Genomic DNA, 19,404 nt, shown 5'->3' on the forward strand with positions numbered 1-19,404 from the left:
TCGAGTGCGCCAGAAACGGCGGTTGCCCACCGGAAGGGTTGCAGCACAAGGGGGGTGAGAAACGGCTGATGAGAGGGGTGAGAAAGGGATAAACTATGGCTCATGGCTCGTGGCACGCGAAACCGCACCGTCTCGCATACCGGCACGCATATTTTCGCCGATGAGACATTCCTGGCTTGGACAACCGCTGCCGAATTTCAACCAGACCGTCCCGCAATTCTCGGTCCTGTCCAAATATTGTTTCGGCCGCCCCTGGACACGTCATGCGATTTTTGATCCCTCCGGACTGACCACCATCCACCTGACACGATTTTTCTCTTCATTGCCCACTCTTCATGGCAATATACAGTAAATCCTCTATCGACGCGAAAGCCTCGGGGAGGTTCGTTTGCATCGATCGCAGAGGTAAAGAGAGTGTAAAGAGAGATCGCGTGCGGCCGAAGCGACTGCGACTCTCCGCGTCTCTTTCTTTCCCATACGCTGTCCGTCCTTGCACCCGAAACGTTAATCGTCAATTAATCGCTCGGGCCTTTGGACTGTGCCGACGACTGTGACTCTCCGGCAGGGTTGCCACATGCGAGTCTCGCCAGGCCCCTTACACTTCCGCTCCTCGCCCAGCTGCGCAGCGAGGCCCGCCTTTGCTTCCCCCACTATTCCCACTAACGCTGACGCGTACCTCTTGGAGCAAGCTAAGTTAGCTTTAATAGGAGAGTGGGGGAAGCAAAGGCGGAAGGGTAAGGTGCCTGGCGAGCTTGGATTTTGTTGGCAAGTTTGAAGAAGTTGAACTTGAGTAAAATTTAATATACTTACCCAGAGTGTCCAGCGAATCCAGCTTATCCCGAGAATACAGTTGAGTTTCAGAGTGCTGGTACCAGATTACGTTCAACGGAAATGTTTAATAGTTTAACAGTTATCGGTGGATTCGATCGGCCCGTTAAGCAGCTAATTGAATTGTTAATTGAGCGTAGTTATCGATCGCGTTAAAAATTGGATAGATCATCGTGGTCGAGGATTGAATAAACAATTGATGGAGTTAAATGTCGGGAATTACTATCGACCGGGGGTAATCGGTCGGATCGAATTTGAGTTCCGGTAATTGAAAGCAAACGATGGGACATGCGAGCGGGTCTCGATTAAAAACTACCTGTACCGCAATATATAGACAATGGATGGCCCGTGGCAGAATATTGTCACGCTGTCTGCGAACAATTGGCTGTCACTGTGCCGGGCTGCTGAAGCATTTGAGAGCCGTGGACCTTTTCGAGACTATCGATGACATTTATCTTGTTAGGCAACACGATCACACGCGATTATTTGTCTAGGGACATTTTATTATTTTTTCTCGGTGCTAGAAATATACATATGCACCTTGAATGCGAGAATTAACGCGTTTTTCTTTGACATTTGATCACCGATATTGGTATATTGATATTTGGAATGATCTGCGCAAGCAATTCGAAACGCGATTTCAATCAGATTTGGAAACTAGCAGCAGTCCCTATCGAATGCTCGTAGAAATCGTGAACGTTCGCGCACTTGAAACACACCGGGAAATGTAAATAGAATATTCAAAATATGCAAACATTTGGTCGGGTTTTTTCTCGCCTCTTCCAGGATTCCACTCGGTAACACGAGCAATTAGTGCGTGCAAAATTTCAGCGAATATCGGATTCTGCTGCGAACGCGTCGAATGTGGTTACTATAATGCGAGCGAGATGTGTACTGCTCTGGAAAAGTAAATGGTATTAAGCTTTTAAAAGCTTGTATGGAAAATCATTTCTAGTTTTCCAAGCACTCGGGCTTCTTGATATTTTTTTAAACTTTTTCGTGGACTCTCGAGATCTTCGTAATAGTGGAATAATTTCGGCTTGTTACAATTCGTCGACTTTTTAAATCGATCTGAAGCTGTCCGAGATTTTTGAGAATTACACATTCGCAATTTCAGATTGTGTTTCCAAGACTTGGAGTTGTGTGATTCTTGAGAACTACTTTTACGATTTCGGAAGCTTTGAAATCGTCGTGTTTGAAATTTTCAAAAACTTTGGAACTAAAAAAATGTGGACCTTTTCAAAATTTTTGAGCTTTTTCAAATTATTAAGTCTTCTCCTAAGACTGTCCAAAATTTCGAAGCTTTCGGGCTACACAAGGCTTTCTAAGCGAGCTTTTAGAATTTCAAAGGTTCTGACACTTTTCGACGTGACTTAATTAAAGTACTGAACGGAACTGAAGCGTTTTAAATGGAAAACAACTCGAGAGATAGTTAATCGTTTCGACCTGTGCACGGCTCATTCGGCACTGCATTTATTAATTGAAACGTTTAAAACAATCCACGAGCAACAGTAGGGGGAAATTGATACAATGACAGGCAAATCTATTGAATAGAACATCGAAATCAAATTCCGATTAAGTTTCTACAATGTATATAATTGGTACAGATCTGCAAAACGTGTTATTTAAATTTTCAATACCGGCCCACACAGAAAAGTTGTAAAATACAACTCTTAGTATGTAGTAACTAATTGTTCTAACTTCTCGAAAATATTCGCGTCGTATAGTCCAATATTGAAAAAAGCGATCGTCTTTTTAAGCCTATCCAAATATCAATACATTACCTACCGGTGTTTATTTCATAATTTTTAAAAGTCTATGTCTATCCTTCAATAGCAACAACAATTCAGCCCCAGTAACCTCGTCTAATAAGATTTCTAAGCTTCCTTTTGGTACGGCACAATTATTGAAAATCGTATTAACAAAGAGCAAGGTACAAAGAATATTTTAGCGGACTGTATTTTACGTAATTGACTCGAGTAGAATCACAAAAGTGAGAGACTGAGAAAATTGATCAACTTGCCCCTATGAAGGATCGAAGAATTGCCGAACAAGATCGACAAGCTCGCGAGCGCGGAAGAGTCGCTCAGAAATGGAATTCGACGGACAACTGGCAACAAAGGGGTCCATCGAGCAGCCATCGTTGTCTCGTTTCGTCGCGAGAGACTTCTCGTCGTGGGAGACCAAACGGGACGGTTCGCCTCGTTCGCATCATTGTTCCCAGATAGGGTGGCCAGGGGTGGCAAAAGAGCTGCAGGGGGGTGGAAGGGGTAGGAAAAAGGGGGTTGGACAGAACGCGTGTACGGTCGAGCTCGGGGAGAGTTGCGAGAAAGAGTGGCTCGGAAAGCCGGTGTGGGCTGGCGGGGGTGAGTTTTCCACCACCGAGCGAACCGGTAGCGCGACGTTACCACCGCCAACAGCGCCGACCCAGTCCGTGTCTCGGATATAAAGTGGTCGCGTGCTTGCAAGCTCAGTCACTCTGTCCCCTGTGTGTGAAGGCACCGATCCTTGCTTTGCCGCTTGTCGCCGCGAGCCAAAAACAACAACCACCCGACACAACCCCTGGAACCCTGGATCGCGCAACCCCACGTCGCTAGCTCCTTCGTCACCTTACACGAGGTATTTTCTCATTCCTGATTCAACCTCCTTTTATTTCGCGCGCGCCCAAACGAGAGCGCCACCGGCCTCTCCATCTTATTTTTTGGCGCCCCCGTACTTTCTACGTTTCAATTTTAGGCGCCCCGTGCTCCTCGTTTTCGGTTTTCGCGAGCACCCGTGTTCTCAAATTTAATTTTTCTGCGCACCTGTGCTCTGAATTTAATTTTTCTGCGCACCTGTGCACTCAATTTTATTTTTCGGCGCTCCCGTGTTCACAATTTAATTTTTGAGCGCTCCCGTGTTCTCAATTTAATTTTTAAGTGCTCGCGTACTCTGCATTTATCGACTTTGGAACGCCCCCGTGCTTTCACATTTTATTTTTGTGCGTTTCCAATTTCATTTTTGGTTTTGGGGTGCCCCCATGCTTTCATATTTTATTTCTGAGCGCCCCGATATTCTCAATCTGGTTTTTGCGAACCCTCGTTCTCGCTACTTTCGGGTTTTGGACGCCCCTGTGCTATTACATTTTATTTATGTGCGTCCCCGTGCTTCCATATTTCATTTATGTGTGCCCCCGTGTTTTTCATTTCAATTTTAAACTACGGAAAGTTTAATATTATTAAGGGGTGATATCCAAAATTTTATTCAAATATTTTTAAAGAATAATTTCTGCGCTCCCGCATTTTATTTCCGTGCGCCCCGCGCTCTCAATTCCATTTTTTGGCGACCCCATACTCTCAAATTTTATTTTTCTACGCCCCCATGCACAAGAACCCTTAAAGTCGATTTTCAAGAGATCTTTTAAGAAAATTCTTGAGAGTCACTTTGAAGATCCGATTTCACAGATAAACTGAAATAAATTCCTTGCGAGAGTTCGGATTATCACGCGTTTCAATCGTTGTACAATAATAAAGATCCGCAATCTAGTGATAACGGTATAACAGATTGTACATCTGAAAGAAAATTCGTAATGACATTCGTAGCTTTGAGGGTGTCTTGTGCTTCTGAGATCTCTACGAAAATAAAATCTGCTGCATCAGTTGCGAGGAATTGGAGTCGAATAATTTGTTTCATCTTCACATAATTTTAACACGAGGTGAAACCTGGCGAGGTAATAATGAAACGAGGTGGAAACAGTATAAGAAGATTGCTGATCTTTATGCAGCAGAACATTCTTTGTATTAGCTTTGAAAATGTTCTTTAGGTATCTTTCAGGAAGATAATAATTGAGATTGTAAATTTTATTCATGCCACGGGCTATTAACACTAACTGTACCGGGTACAAAATGTATCGGATATACATTATTTATAAAAATTACATGACTGAACGTATTGAGATTTTTCACAATTTACTCAATAAATTTCTTCACTCAAGCACGCATTATGATAAAAATTTCTAATGGGAGCATCTTTATAATTTCAGTCATGAAAAGATAGAATGTGTTAAAACGAACTTAACAGATTCGTTTTCGTCGCAAGACGCGTTCAAGTTCGAAAATCAAGTTGTACAAAGTAAAGTGTTGTTTCAGAATCTAGGTTGCACGGTTCCGTTTCGCAAACTTTCCGAATTCTCGCGGAAGCTTCTTCTTCCCCTTTGTCGCATTTTCAAGTAGGTTCCCTTTGGTCCATTAGGATAGACAAGATTTTGCAAGTGCATTGTTTCAGCGAGGTTCTTCTGCATCGTCGATGCGAATCAGGCGAACGGCGCGTTAATATTAATACGTACACACATTGAAATTAAACTACACATCAAAATTTCATTTTAATTTCGTAAATTCAAATCTGACGTTTTCGTCATGCTACGATTAAAACCCGTGTTTTCCTGTACCTTGAGCACAGCTTCAGCATAATCTCATCTTGTTGTACATTGTTTTAATCCTGACCGGAGTGATTAGCAGAATAAGTCAAATTGCATTTCAAACTTTTACTCTCAATCGCAACGCTCGACAGTCGCAATGTCCAGATTACAATCGAGTTACCGATGAGTCTTTCTCAACTTCGATTTCGTAAAGATTAAGTATCCACAATACAATTGAACCTCGGAGTGTATGCGGAATTAATGTTCATTTAACCCGTTCAGGAACACTAACACGTACGTGTACGTTCATCTTTCGTAATTAGAAATTATTCTGGGTAAAGCAAAATCACAATCTGTTTAACCGGAGAATCTCTTAAAATATAATAATCTCTCGTCGTACCGATAATATTTTCAATCAACCAAAGATCTCAATTATAATTTTTCTCACTTCGAAAAATTCCGTCTCCGATGACGTTAATCACACGCTGAACTTTTTTCATTAAAATAATTTTATCTGGATTTAAAAATTCAAATAATTTTACGCAGATTTAAAAATTAAAATTGTAATCTGTTGGTGAACTAGTCCCTGGAGAATCTCTCGACAATAAAAGTGAAATGCTGGTCGCATGGGAGCACTGATAATGTTTTAATGAAAACTGGAAATTAAATATGTAGAAAATCCGTCTCTGAAGAGGTTAATTGCGACGCTCGGTAAAAATGCCACAAACGAGCTAACGCTCGCAATCTACTGATAAGACACTACTGATAGTACGGCATAAAATCGACGCTGCGAATCGATCCTTCACTAGCAGCACAAAGATTAACGGGCCTATATCGAATGGGCAAGGGAACTTTGTCGGCAATCTCGCAGCTTCGTAGCTCAGATTTTCTCGGATAATCCTCGGCAAACGTGCCGGAGGCGGCGGCGGCTGCCATTCGAATATTGCCCGCCATTTTTCCAAAGTTAACTGTGCGTGATGCTGCATAGAGGAAGGTCGCGGGAACGCGTATTTCGAGACAGCAATGCTGGAGTAAACTGCGAGATTAAATTAAACGGGGGAGATTTCTTGATCGCTTAGAGCAATTTAATTTCTGAAATTTGCCAATCAATTTTTGTTGCGAGCTATAGCCACTCGAGTCTTCCTATCCTTCTTTTTGGTTTGTTGCTGATATTCGCGGAAACAAATGTTGAAAAATGTTTTCGATTATTTGGAAGATGTAAAGTAGATAATACAGTATTTTTTACTAAATAAAATACATAACATAAAATATACAACGCGGTAGACAAGATAGAATTATCAACACAATGGCGTGCGACTAACATAATAACAACGTGAGTTACAGAAGTAGTAGCTACAATAAATCTTTGGTTTTCTCTATTCTGGCGTTATGAAATAAGTTGTTCCGGTTTCGTGTGACTTTTATGGACTCTGTTATAGCAGTCAACAAGTTAACCTTTCATTCGTCAACGTATGTGACTGTAGAAAAGCAGAACTTGGCGAAACCGATTTCGCTGAAGTTGAAATTTGTCCACGTTACTTTGAAGTTGGATAGAACTGTTTTTCAGAATTTCTAGCGTTGGACGACAAAATTGTAACGCTATTTTTATTTCTGTAGCATGACTCAATGGTGTTTGTGGAGACGACTCTTTGACTATTCAATTTTTGATAAAATTCGCGTGTTAAGTTTGTACAATTTTACTTTGGCTGTTCAACTTTATATAAAGTTCACGTGTCACATTTTACACAATCTTTTTAAAGCTCTTCTACTTTCGATAAAGATCACGTTTTACATTTTGTACAATTTTACTTTGGCTGTTCAACTTTTTATAAAGTTTACGTGTTACGTTTTGTGCCATTTTTCTTTGGCTGTTCAACTTTTTATAAAGTTTATGTGCTACGTGTTGGACAATTTTTCTTTGGCTGTGCAATTTTAGATAAAGTTCACGTGTCACATTTTACACAATCTTTTTAAAGCTCTTCTACTTTTGATATAGATCACGTGTTACATTTTGTACAATTTTACTTTGGCTGTTCAACTTTTTATAAAGTTTACGTGTCACGTTTTGTACAATTTTTCTTTGACTCTTCAATTTTTGATAAAGATCACGTGTCACATTTTGCACAATCTTTTTAAAGCTCTTCTACTTTTGATATAGATCTCTTGTTACATTTTGTACAATTTTACTTTGGCTGTTCAACTTTTTATAAAGTTTATGTGCTACGTGTTGTACAATTTTTCTTTGGCTGTGCAATTTTAGATAAAGTTCACGTGTCACATTTTGCACAATCTTTTTAAAGCTCTTCTACTTTTGATATAGATCACGTGTTACATTTTGTACAATTTTACTTTGGCTGTTCAACTTTTTATAAAGTTTACGTGTCACGTTTTGTACAATTTTTCTTCGACTCTTCAATTTTTGATAAAGATCACGTGTCACATTTTGCACAATCTTTTTAAAGCTCTTCTACTTTTGATATAGATCTCTTGTTACATTTTGTACAATTTTACTTTGGCTGTTCAACTTTTGATAAAGTTTACGTGTTACGTTTCGAACCATTTTTCTTTGACTCTTCAATTTTGATAGAGATCATGTGTCACATTTTCTACAATTTTCCTTTGTCTGTTCAATTTTTGATAAAGTTCATGTGTTACAATTCGAATAATTTTTCTTTGGCTCTTCAATTTTTGATGCAGCTCACGTGTTACATTTTGAACAATTTATTTGCGGTTATACGGGATTAGCTTTTTGTCCGAATTCGACGCCCAACAACGAGACATTATTAATATTATTCCCATTATTATTATTATTATCGCGGTTGCAACATAGGTACACCGAGTCGTAGATTATTTAAGCGAAGCGTGCTCGAGTTCCAGGCAATTAGCCGCGGACCGCAGGCTGAAATTGGTTAGCCGGGACGTATTAGGTCGTTGCATTTGAAAAATCGTTTCCTTCGGTCCTGCAAGCGAACACGTTCGTCCTCTATCGCGACTTATCCAGTGCACGAGCGAAGAGCATCCATCGACCGGATAATTCGTTAATTAATCTGATAATCGTGCCGAGTGCTCGCTCGGTTACTTGTCACTCTCACTGCCCAGTTGCTCATAAATAATTCAATAAATAAATCTACCGGAAAAATAAAACAGAAGGGACCGTTCGCGATATTTTCTCGAGGGGTGAGATTGACCTTTCTTTTTTTAAATGTTCTCGTTTCAACCATTTTGACATTCGATTCGATGCAAATCTGCCTTTGAACTCGCGCGCAGTACGTAGAAAGTGCGATTGATATTAAATTAGGACGCGCATGTTTGCACTGTTATAGCTTGGTACAAAAACAATCGTACAAGAACGACATTCAAGAAAACCATTAATAACACACAAGAAAATCATTTATAAAAAGTTGATTATTATTGAAATTTAAGATAATGTACACAAAATTCGAAGAACAAAATGATCAAAAAATATCGATTTTTATACTTTTTGGTTACAAATAACAGTTATTAGTATCCAAAAATATTGGATCCTCCTCGATGACTGTTATCGATGAAGAAAAACTGTTTCGATTGATCAAAGCAGTTATCAATGAGAGTTTATTTCGATCGCTCATAACAGTTATCGATGATCGATTTTCTTTTCACTTGTTCATAATAATCATTGTTGAGAAAATTCACTTTGGTTGCTTATTTATTGACTTGTCTACTCTTTTTCGGATGGAGCAAGCCTGTGGAATTCATTGAGAAGGTTTCGTACACCAAGAGGAATCAACAGAAAAGAATAAGAACAACACAAAATCTTTTTGTTTGTCACATTAAATTTTGATTTTAGCAATTAATTTTACGAATAAAAAATTTATGAAATAATTGTACTAGTTAATAATAACTATTACAAATATCCTTCATCAATAACTGTTATCAGCGCGATCGAAATAAATTTCTCTCATTGATAACTGTTATAAGTTATAAGTGATCGAAATGAATTTCTCTCAACGATAGAATTTACCAACAACAGAAAAAATTTTTCGGTTACTTACAATCCTTGTCATTAACCAATACGATTTTAGTCGATGAAATACTTGTTATTCTACGACTTTTTAAATTTTTGGTTATAACAGTTATGGTCCCTGCATTCGAATAATTTTTAAGTCCATTATTTATTGTCTTCTCAATTGTTCCAGCAGTTTGTTTTCATTTTAGATTCTGCTATAATGGGTGGGATCCGAGTGCTGCGTTCGAAAACAAAGCTTAAACTGGCAGCTGCGCCTGCCATTGTTCCATACGAGTTAAATAATCTCTCAAAGCCGTATAAACCGTACAATGTACAGGGTGATCCGCGCAATTGTTTCAGGCCATAACCCCGTTATTAATGCATTTACGAAAAAATGCCAAAGGAGAAAGATAAATGGCTCGAAGCGTCCTATATCCGGACGTATTTACATGTAAAGAAGTATTTATCATTGTTTGTTCTAAAGCTAATGATTACCGAGATATTCACGAAAGTTTGATCAGCTGTGCATAATTCAGATTCGAGGTGATCAAGCTAGTTGCCTCATCCTTAATGTGACCATAAGTCCCGTTTTTATTTATCACATTTATATTCGCTTGCGGAGTTGTTGTTGTATGCGTCAAATCTTGTAATCGAATTTTAAACCACTTCCCGATGAGCTAGAGACTTGAAACTTCCAACATAGCTCAGAATTGGATGACAATGCAATATAAAATAACAAATTTTAAAAAAAACTGTGCGTCTGGGAGAAAAAATATTTAAATATTAACTGGCACACCTCGCCGCGCGACGCTCGATAGTATGTCATTGCGTTCAACGATCCCCACTCCGTGCGCTAGCGCTCCCCACTCCACTACGCGTTCCCACTCCACTGACCCACTTCGCACCGAAGGAGCTCAGTGTGGTTGTGGTGTTCCGCTCATTCAGTTCCATTTAGGACAATTTCGGACTCCATCAAGAGACGTCGTCTCTCGGAGTCATCCCCTCATTCTATCTCGCGTATTTCCCATATCTTGCGTTTCCATATCTTACTATTTAAAAAAAAACTAAAAAGTAGAAAATAAAAAAATATATAAAAGAAACTTTTTAAAAACGACGCTTCGACAGAAGCCTGCTAGTTCGCTCGCTCCTCGGTTGCGAATGCACACATACACTGAAGAGTTTGTTCTTCAGAAAAATATTAGACCACATCAATTACTTATTTTCACGTGTTCACTCCTGTTTTTTTTTCAATTAATAAATAGAAACTATGAAGAAATATGCGTTTTCTTGAATACACATACTATGAACTAAAAATTAATAGATGTCCCATTTTGAGGAAAAAAGTAAACGTTACTCACCCCGTATAATGTGAAGGTGAATGCACCCTTTTTGTTGAGGCCACCAAATTTGGAGATGCTGTTCCATATAATTGGCAATTTCCATCGGCGAAATTTTCACGGACGCGGTGTCGTTCTGTCAACGACAGCCGGCCGTCGTTCATCGAGCGGAATCGAATCGTCGAATACTGTCGATTCGCTAGGGAATTTTGCAGCCGGTGTCGTGCCGCCGGCAAACGAATAAAACTAACTGTCAAGGATTCACAATCAACGCTCCTCGAATCGTCTCTCATCACTCTCTCTTTCTCTCTCTCTCGATGAATTCCACGTGTGATTCGCTCTCTCGATCGATCTCCGATCAATTTCGTCTCTCGTTTCAATAGAACGTGGATGAACGCCTCCCAGACCGCGAATTTTTCATCTTTCGCGCCGGTTTCGCGTTGACAAGCTCCGAATAGACGTCACCACACTTTTCACCATTTGTCAATTTTTGTCCCCTTTTTGTATCGATTCAATGTCAAATTTGATTTGTCTGTTAACGATAAACACTTTGTCTTTTGATGAACATTTGATATTGAAATTTATGATATTTCATTTTACAATTAATGCAATTACAAAAAATGCCCATGTGAAATAATTCAGTAGATTTCTTTATTGAACCGTATATTATAACAAATATTACACAAATTCTAAATTCATTTTTGCTAATTTATAGGGCAATGCATAAAAGTCACTTTTAAAGATGATAACACTTTTTATGACAATCGCAAGATTGAATTTGTTCAGATTTCATAAGATTTTTGCGGTAACATGTACTAGAATAAATACGTATACTAAAAAATCTTCCAAGAAAGTATAACTGCACGAATTGAGCAAGAAAAATCTGGAATCCGCCATTTTGATGGCATTGTAATTGTGTCGAAGCAGTAAATTGGAGCAGTCTTACGAACAAAGCGGCAGAAAAGGTTCGAATTTATTGGGACAATATCATTAAACGAATTAATAAAGAGTCCTTAAAATCCTGTTGGTCGGAACAAGACGAAACAGAACGAATTACGGTGATAACGAGCCGCGTTAGGACCTCATTCGTTCTCGTTAAGCGATCATTGGCCCGGCTGGGCCGTGTCCCGACCACTGTAATTAAGAAAAATAGCCCAGCCATTCAATTCAATGATAGTCGACCGAGTCTTCTCGGTCGGAGAACGATTTTCAAGGTTCAATCGTTCCAAAGTTTGTTTCATCAAAACAAAAACGAAGAACATATGTATACATTAATATCGAGACACGATTTTTCTTAAAAATACTGCAGATTCAAACATCCCTACAATTTTGTAAAATTTTTTTCATGTACGATTATACCATGGATTTAAAGGTACAAGCTCTCTCTTCACAACGATGCCTTAAAAATTGATATACGATTTTTTCCGTCTGTTTTATGGAACTGAAACAAAAACAAATTCGGTCACGCAAATCGTTGAATTTTCGTTGAAAGCTCGATAAAACGACTAAAACAATTGTATCTAAATTTTTCAGAGGTCGTTGGAAAGAGGAAGCTTCGTCGTCCTTCGATTCTACGGTGAATTAATTCGCGGAAAAAATTTCTAAAAATGCAGGCGTATTATTCGGTCTGTGTTTGTACAAATTCGTAGGGAACGATGGCGAAAATGATCGAGCTTTGTTTTAAAACGCAGCGGGTGCGTGGGTCACTATAGAAAAATATTTTTAAGATTTTAAGAAAGTTCGATCTTCGTTCCAACAGAAAAATATTTTTTAACACTAAATCTACCACCACCGGTCAAAATGACCGGTTCCAGATTTATTATGTTACAATTGAACGGGTGGATGGATAAAGGTGTTAAGTTTGTTTTCTGTAAAAGAGTTTTTAACAAAATATGTTGCCCTTTTTTGATGAATGAAGATAATTATTATCGTAATTGATTTGTGTTATTATCTTCATTCATCAAAAAACGACAACATACTTCGCTAAAAACTCTGTTACAGAAAACAAACAATTTGTTACTTGACATCTTTATCCATCCACCCCTTCAATTATTGAAACAATAAAAATGATTTTATGAGAATTGGTTGTATAAATATCTTTAGCAGAGCACGTATTATAATAGAAGCCGCAGAAAGGAGCCGCATTTCTAAATAATAATTAATCTTGTAATTTTTATAAGGGAACATGTACCAATTATTAGGTTCGAAAGAAAGTTCTTGCGGTTTTTACTATAAAATCAAAATAACAAAAACCGTAAGAACTTCCTTTCCGACCTAATACTTTCAAGGCTCGGTAGGTTTAGTGTTAATGAAGGTCGGAGAATTGGATAGTGCAAAAGAATGATCGAATTTGTCAGTCTATGAAAGAATGTAAGAGGTTGGAAAATGGACAATCATCGAGGATTGTGTGAAGTATACAGCATTTTGGAAAATGATTGTTGCAGATTGAAGAGATCATGTCGTCGCTGCGAATTGCCGTGCTCCTCGCCACGGTTCTGATGATCCTAGTCGACTGGTCCACGGCTCTGCCGGCCGGTGACAAAGAGAGACTCTTGAACGAGGTAGACGTAAGTAGCAAAACGCTTGCCAGCTTGTCAGTAGAATGGGAACGCATCGGCAATCCTTATTTTTCTTGGAGGCAGGAAAAGGTTCGGACAAATTTGTGCCGCGGCGATAAAGAAATTAGATGAAATTCTAGTACCATCGAAACAGGGAAACTCAAGTGGAAGTTTTATTTATAAAATTAATTTCATGGTCAAAATTGTCAACATTTTGTTACGATTTCTATTGCACTTTCTATCCTTGTGATGAATTGAATGCGATGCAATAAAAAAGAATTGTTCACCTTTTCACCTTGAAGTTCAGGTCAAATTTAATTTTTCTGCAGTTTTCGTACATCAATTTCCACCAACCGGAGGTGTAGAGTGTAAAATCTATTGTACAGATATATTAAGTCGCGACATATAATTTCTATATACCCCCTGTGTAAATAAATTGTCACAGAAGCACTTTTCTAAAGTAATTATTATACTATGGATCTTGCAAAATAAAGTTGAAGGTCAAATTAAAGTGGTAAAATTAATTTCTTAATATTAGGTCTTAATAATTTTTTTACCGTTTTTTTCAAATCGATTTGTTCTTGCCATAAAAGTAGGATTGCCGGAAATGTCTTATCCAAATATAGAAGAAGTAGTGAAAACTGCAATTATGTATACATGAGATAGGTACACAGCACATTTTAAACTTTTTTATTCAAACAAAGATTTTTTAAAATTATATGCTATTCAAATATGATATAGGAGATCAAGTTCAAATATAGAAGACTCATATCAAATATAGAAGATCTGGCAACCCTACATAAAAGGCATAAAATCCGCAGTGTAGTAATTATCGTTCGCCAGGAATTGTCAAGGAAAAGTAATTCTTCTTGTCTGTCGCGTTTCGTATCGAGATGTTATGCTTGCGGCACGATTCCGGTCGAGTATCGTTCGTTCGAATGGAAACCGTGTAGGAGGTAATAGCGACTGGCTGGCATATGAGAAAAATTAGAAACTCGCGAGGAGAATGTCGCGCTTGTTAGAGTCGCATACTCGCGACCCTCGAGCGCCGACAAATGGGCCTCGTTACGGTCTTCGGCCACCGTTGGCCCCGATTTTTTCGCCCAAGAAAACGGCCAGGCTCGTCTTGAACTCGTTTCGATCTTCTCCAGGAAGAACGTCGTCTCCTAAGCACGCTGATTTCGAAATTCCTCCGGCCGTCTGACCGATTACGTTCCCATTCTACTTGGGCGCTATCATCCGCTTGCTCCACTTGCACGAACTAACACACTGGGTATTTAGACCCAGCTGACGCATAGCTGGGTATTTAGACCGACGAGACACTCGTTCGACATTAGGATCATTTAATGGACAACATTTATTTTGGTATTTTGTTAACGCTAAACCTACCAAGCATTAAAAGTATCTGGTAAATACAGGCTGTGGTCGGACGGGTGGTACAACCGAGCAGGAGGTGATACTACATGTAAAAATAAGTCGATATAAAATATATAAAAGAAACTTTTTAAAAACCACGCTTATATTAAAATGCACTGAAAAGGAGAAGATAATTTTTTTCCTGGTTCTCCATAAAATACAGAATCCAGTTAAATGATTATTAATATTTTTCCCCAAAATTTTGAGCAATTTGTTCAAAATTTCTTCCGTTATAAAACTAGTGTCGGAATAGATAGAAAAATTAATAAAAATTTTAATAAAATCATGACATTAGGGCTATAAAAATAAAAGCGTAGACCGCTAACTATATAAATATAAATAACTTTTATTTATAGTCACTCTAATGTCATGATTTTATTTAAATTTTATATATTAATCTTGTAGCAGAAGAAATTTTGAACAAATTGCTTAAAATTTTTTGGGGAAAATATTATTTAGAGAACCAGGATAAAAATTATTTTCTCCTTTTTAGTGCATTTTAATATAAGCGTGGTTCTTGAAGATAATTTTGCATATTCAAACTCGATTTTCTCGAAAACGAAGTGTCAAACAAAAAAATGTTATTCCTTTTTTTCGACTTATTTTTACATGTAGTATCATACCCTGCTCAGTTGTACCACTTGTATATTGATATTCACCGGAATTTTTAATATAATAGTTTTTATAGCTAGAGTTTTTATAGTTTTCAGGGTTGTAAAATATAAAACCGGTGATTTGACCGTGGTAGGTTTACTGTTAACACTTTGAGCGTCTTCCAGAAACTGTGGACATTTATCTACATTGAAAAAACTTTTGCGCCGATAGAATATTAAGCGGTTGGGATCTGAAAATTGCAATAACATTGAAAAGGGTTCTGGGAGACTTCCCTTCACAAATACGTGTTCACCAGAATTCGGGAAAAAGTCATTCGAACTCCGCAGAATCGTTCAAGTTTGCAAAATCTCATTAAAAAAATCAGCTTCAGCTTCTGGTTTTAAACGGTGTCTGGAAAAGCGTTCGAAAAATTCTGTGGAAAATCCAAGCTAAAGTACGCGAAAGAAACTTTACGATCTAAAATAAACGCAGACACAGACCTCGGTGAGACTTTTTTTTTTACCGGAACTGACAAAAGTTCAGAGATCGACGAGGTTTCGGCAATATCACGGGAGGCAAAAGGAATTCTAGATAGTCCCGTATATAAGCTCGAATTTGACCATGGTAATTACTCTTTTAATTCTCTGGCGCCTCGCAGCCGCTAATTAGCAGGTGCACACGGTGACCCGCGCTTCGACTGGCGCGCTTCCGACGACATAGCCGCGCGTAAACATTCGTTATGAGCTCCGCGTTTACGCAACGTTGTTTACTCGTAGATATTCGTGTCGCGGTGCATCGCTAAATATTGTTGCGCCCTCATTTTTCGTTCCGCTCTGTGTACCCGAGGGCCTGGACTGCCTGGGGTGCCTGTTTCTTTTGACATGTACTCCTGTTTCACGTGTTATCTTTATTATCACGATTCAACGCAATATCGTTGCCGATATCACGAATTTAAGAATATCGACGTATTATTTTCATCGCACTAAGAACATTAAAAATGGAATGACAATTCCCCGTTTCGTAAAATCAATGCAGAAAATGGCGGCTGGAATTGAACACAGTAAAACAATTAAAAAACATATAAAATATCGATGTATTATCTTCATCGCATTAAGAACATTAAAAATGGAATAGCAATTTCCCGTTTCTTAAAATCAGAGCAGAAAAGTTTGATTTTACGCATTCATGACAAAAATGGTGGCTGAAATTGAACACGGTAAAACACAGTGCCATGATTATTGACAATGAAATGGCAATTTTCGCTTTTGATAGAAAATTTTGTTTTTGCATAATGACCCGCAGTTTATGCGACCACGTGCGTCACGCAATGAAGTCGAATTAATTTTACGCTCGTTGTTGTTTCGCATTTGTAACTCGTGCCACGACATTCGAGGGACCCGGGACTATTCTTCATTACATTTTTCGAAATGACTCGCCAAAAGGACCACGCTGCGTTTAATTAAATATTGCGACGCTCCGGGCGAGGTCCATGGAAACCCGTGCCGCGAGGTATAATTGATAAAAATGGGAATCGCGGAGGACCTTACTGTTCCAGCTCTTGTTAGAGCCATTCAAATCCATGCGTATTAATTCTCTTTTATTCTCCACTTCGTTGTTTCTAACCCGTTTATTTAAGGTCAAAGTTCCTTATTGAGTTCCACGTGTGTCGAGGTCTTTTCTTGGACGATTCGGCTGTGCTTACAATCTTTTTAGACTGTAGTGACAACATTGATATTTAGTACGTTCTTCATTAGCATACTGCACAGCGAATGTTGCTTGCGAGTGATTTACGAGAAATGAAATTAATTCAACTCCCAGCACTCCCAGTTCGATGTGTAGTCCAGCGAATTAGAACACTTGAGGAACAAATTGCTGCCATTTGAACATTTCGCAGTCGAGCGGCGACTCCGAGGAACTGCGAAAAATTTCCATAACATAATTTAGAACAGTATATTACATTGTTGAATTTATTTGCGTTGGATAAATGGCTGGGAGTGCAAGTGTGCCGCGGATAAATGCGCTCCGGTACACGCGTAAAAATGAGAAAAACCCAGGTAGAATTAAGATGCTCTACTTGCCCTGCAATGGCGACTCCGCGAGAAATCGCTGAAAATTACTGTACCTTCCTTTTCTGTTAGAATCTTTTAGAAGAAATAAGTAATCCATGTATTCCCGCTGGATATAAATTGATGAAACCAAATTAGAATTTTATTTTGGTTCATAGGAACTCTTGATAGACGATTTTATGCGAAATAAAAATCGTCTAAGTTAATTATAAAGGACTGAGAAATTAGATAAAAATGTATTTTCTCTTTCGACAATTTCAGAAATGATATCGATTTAAATGTAAATAATTCACACTCTATTAATAATCTTCGAGTCTCAACTTCACAGTGCGAACTGACACAATACACCGCAAAATGATTTTCGTTTAAACTAAATTCATCACGATGCCCACGAATTAATTTGCCCATAAACTCGTCAATTTAATCAAGTGGATCTAACAATTTAACCGCTCACTGTATTATCGTATCCTTTCCGTTCATTTTCGACCGCTTTCCATTTTCTTTTGTGCCGGTTCGCTTTGACGCGGTTTGAAACAAATTTGGCCGCTCGGAAATTAATTAAATCCGACAATTAATTAGCGGATCGACGGGTCGGTTCGCAACGGTTGCGTCACCGGAACGAGAGCGTCTTCCGTTTCCTAGGAAGACCCATTCGCCAGAACAATTTCCCTGACGACGGGAAGCTCGTCGGAAGGAACGAGGCTGATCTCGCATTGCGACCACGCGCGGCCACCGACAAATGGAATACGATGTCCCGTCGGGTTTCGGTCACTCCCTTTTAATATAAGGGCTTTAATATAATGCCCATGCGTCAGCCCGACAGCTCTCGACCCATCACCGATCCCTATAACCCCCCCGTACATGTCCCGTTTCTTCCGGAGAAACGCGCACAAAATAAAAAGAAACAGTGGACTTGAATAAACTTGTACGGAATTTTAACGTGGACCTTCGAGAAGGGCTACACCCCACAGCTTCCACTCGCAAATCGATTGGGTTCTGGGTTGAGCGAAGAATTATTTGTAACAGATTCTGTTCGAGACATGGACCGCAAAGCTTGTTTGTTAAAAGCGTTCTCTCGCGTTGGAAGTTCCGATAGAGGCAAGTTGCTGCCAGTAAAAGTTTTAGCGGAAATAGAACTTGTAAAATACACTGAGCGTTTCGTAGGAGCGGCCACGGGATACAGAAGATTATGTAAATATGTGTTGCGTTCGTTTTTGTTCGATAGCTGTCGATACTTTTGTTTTTTTCGATAGACTGCGATGGGTTTGCTTCGTGCAGAGAGCTCGACGTGATTGTTTTTCGTTTGTGCTTGTAAATATTTCTTGAATTTTACATCTTTACATTCTGGATTTGTTTCGGCATTTCACCGAGGATTTTCATGCGAAATAAACAGTTGTCCGAGTTGATCAAAGAATTCGCGTCAATTAAATACTATAAGTTGTTAATGATATATCAAATATATAATGCAAAGTCTTGGCTACCTCCGAGTGAATAATGTTTCAGTGAAATAGTTTGGATAAATTTGACATTTTAGCAAACGCGGGACAGCTTCAAAGAGCCAACGCACCGTGAAAAGTAGAAAGTTCCATGGGGTTCAAAGAGGTTTTCGTTGTAACCTGGTAAACTTCCACGCGCGTTCTCGATTTCTTGGGGAGTTGCAGGTTCTACCGCAGTTGAGAAACATTTAGGGTCGGGTTAGCATAAACCAACCTCGGTCGATACGCTCGGATCCCTCAAACGGAAACCGTTGTCGCGATTAGTGGCCGAGGGTTAAAGCAGGACGACGAAAACGGGTGGAACCTGTTGCACGAGGCCCCCTTCTACCGGAACGAGAGTTTCCTTGGTTCGACGTCCTGTTTCCTGAAAACGACCGGGATTAACTGTTTGATGGGACGTGTTCGTGGAATTCTGGGAATTCAGGCGTTTCCAAGGTACCTCAAGAATACTGTAGGGTACTGGTCGTGCGATTTATTTCGTGGTTGGACTCGGCGGATCATTTCCAGGCCGATTGGAAACGATATGATCGCTTTTCATGTGATTGGAGGCGATACAATCTCACTCTCTAACGCGATTAGATTCGATGTGATCGCTTTCTGACACGAGTAGTTTCGATATGCTCACTTTCTGATACGCTTAGACCACATATGGTCACTTTCTGACACTATCAGAAACACTATGACCACATTCCGACACAAGTAAATTCAACATGACCACTTTATAATAC

The 19,404-nt window shown here is 39.1% G+C and overlaps 1 protein-coding gene across 4 annotated transcripts in view; it reads left to right on the forward strand.

The window, feature by feature from the left end:
• The window catches only part of LOC143213929 (prohormone-1), a 121,615-nt gene that overhangs the window by 88,704 nt on the left and 13,507 nt on the right, over nt 1-19,404 (forward strand). Inside the window, exons 1-2 of one of the 4 annotated variants that reach the window (XM_076434299.1) lie at nt 3,212-3,447; nt 12,991-13,107. In XM_076434299.1, coding sequence (XP_076290414.1) covers nt 13,003-13,107 — 105 coding nt within the window. In that variant the 5' untranslated portion in view covers nt 3,212-3,447; nt 12,991-13,002. Of the gene's footprint in view, nt 1-3,211; nt 3,448-12,990; nt 13,114-19,404 lie in introns of those variants that run through there. The other 3 variants (XM_076434297.1, XM_076434300.1, XM_076434298.1) reach the window with 3 other exon arrangements.

The sequence above is a fragment of the Lasioglossum baleicum genome, chromosome 12 (genome assembly GCF_051020765.1).
Source record: "Lasioglossum baleicum chromosome 12, iyLasBale1, whole genome shotgun sequence".
Taxonomy (NCBI): Eukaryota; Metazoa; Arthropoda; class Insecta; order Hymenoptera; family Halictidae; genus Lasioglossum; species Lasioglossum baleicum.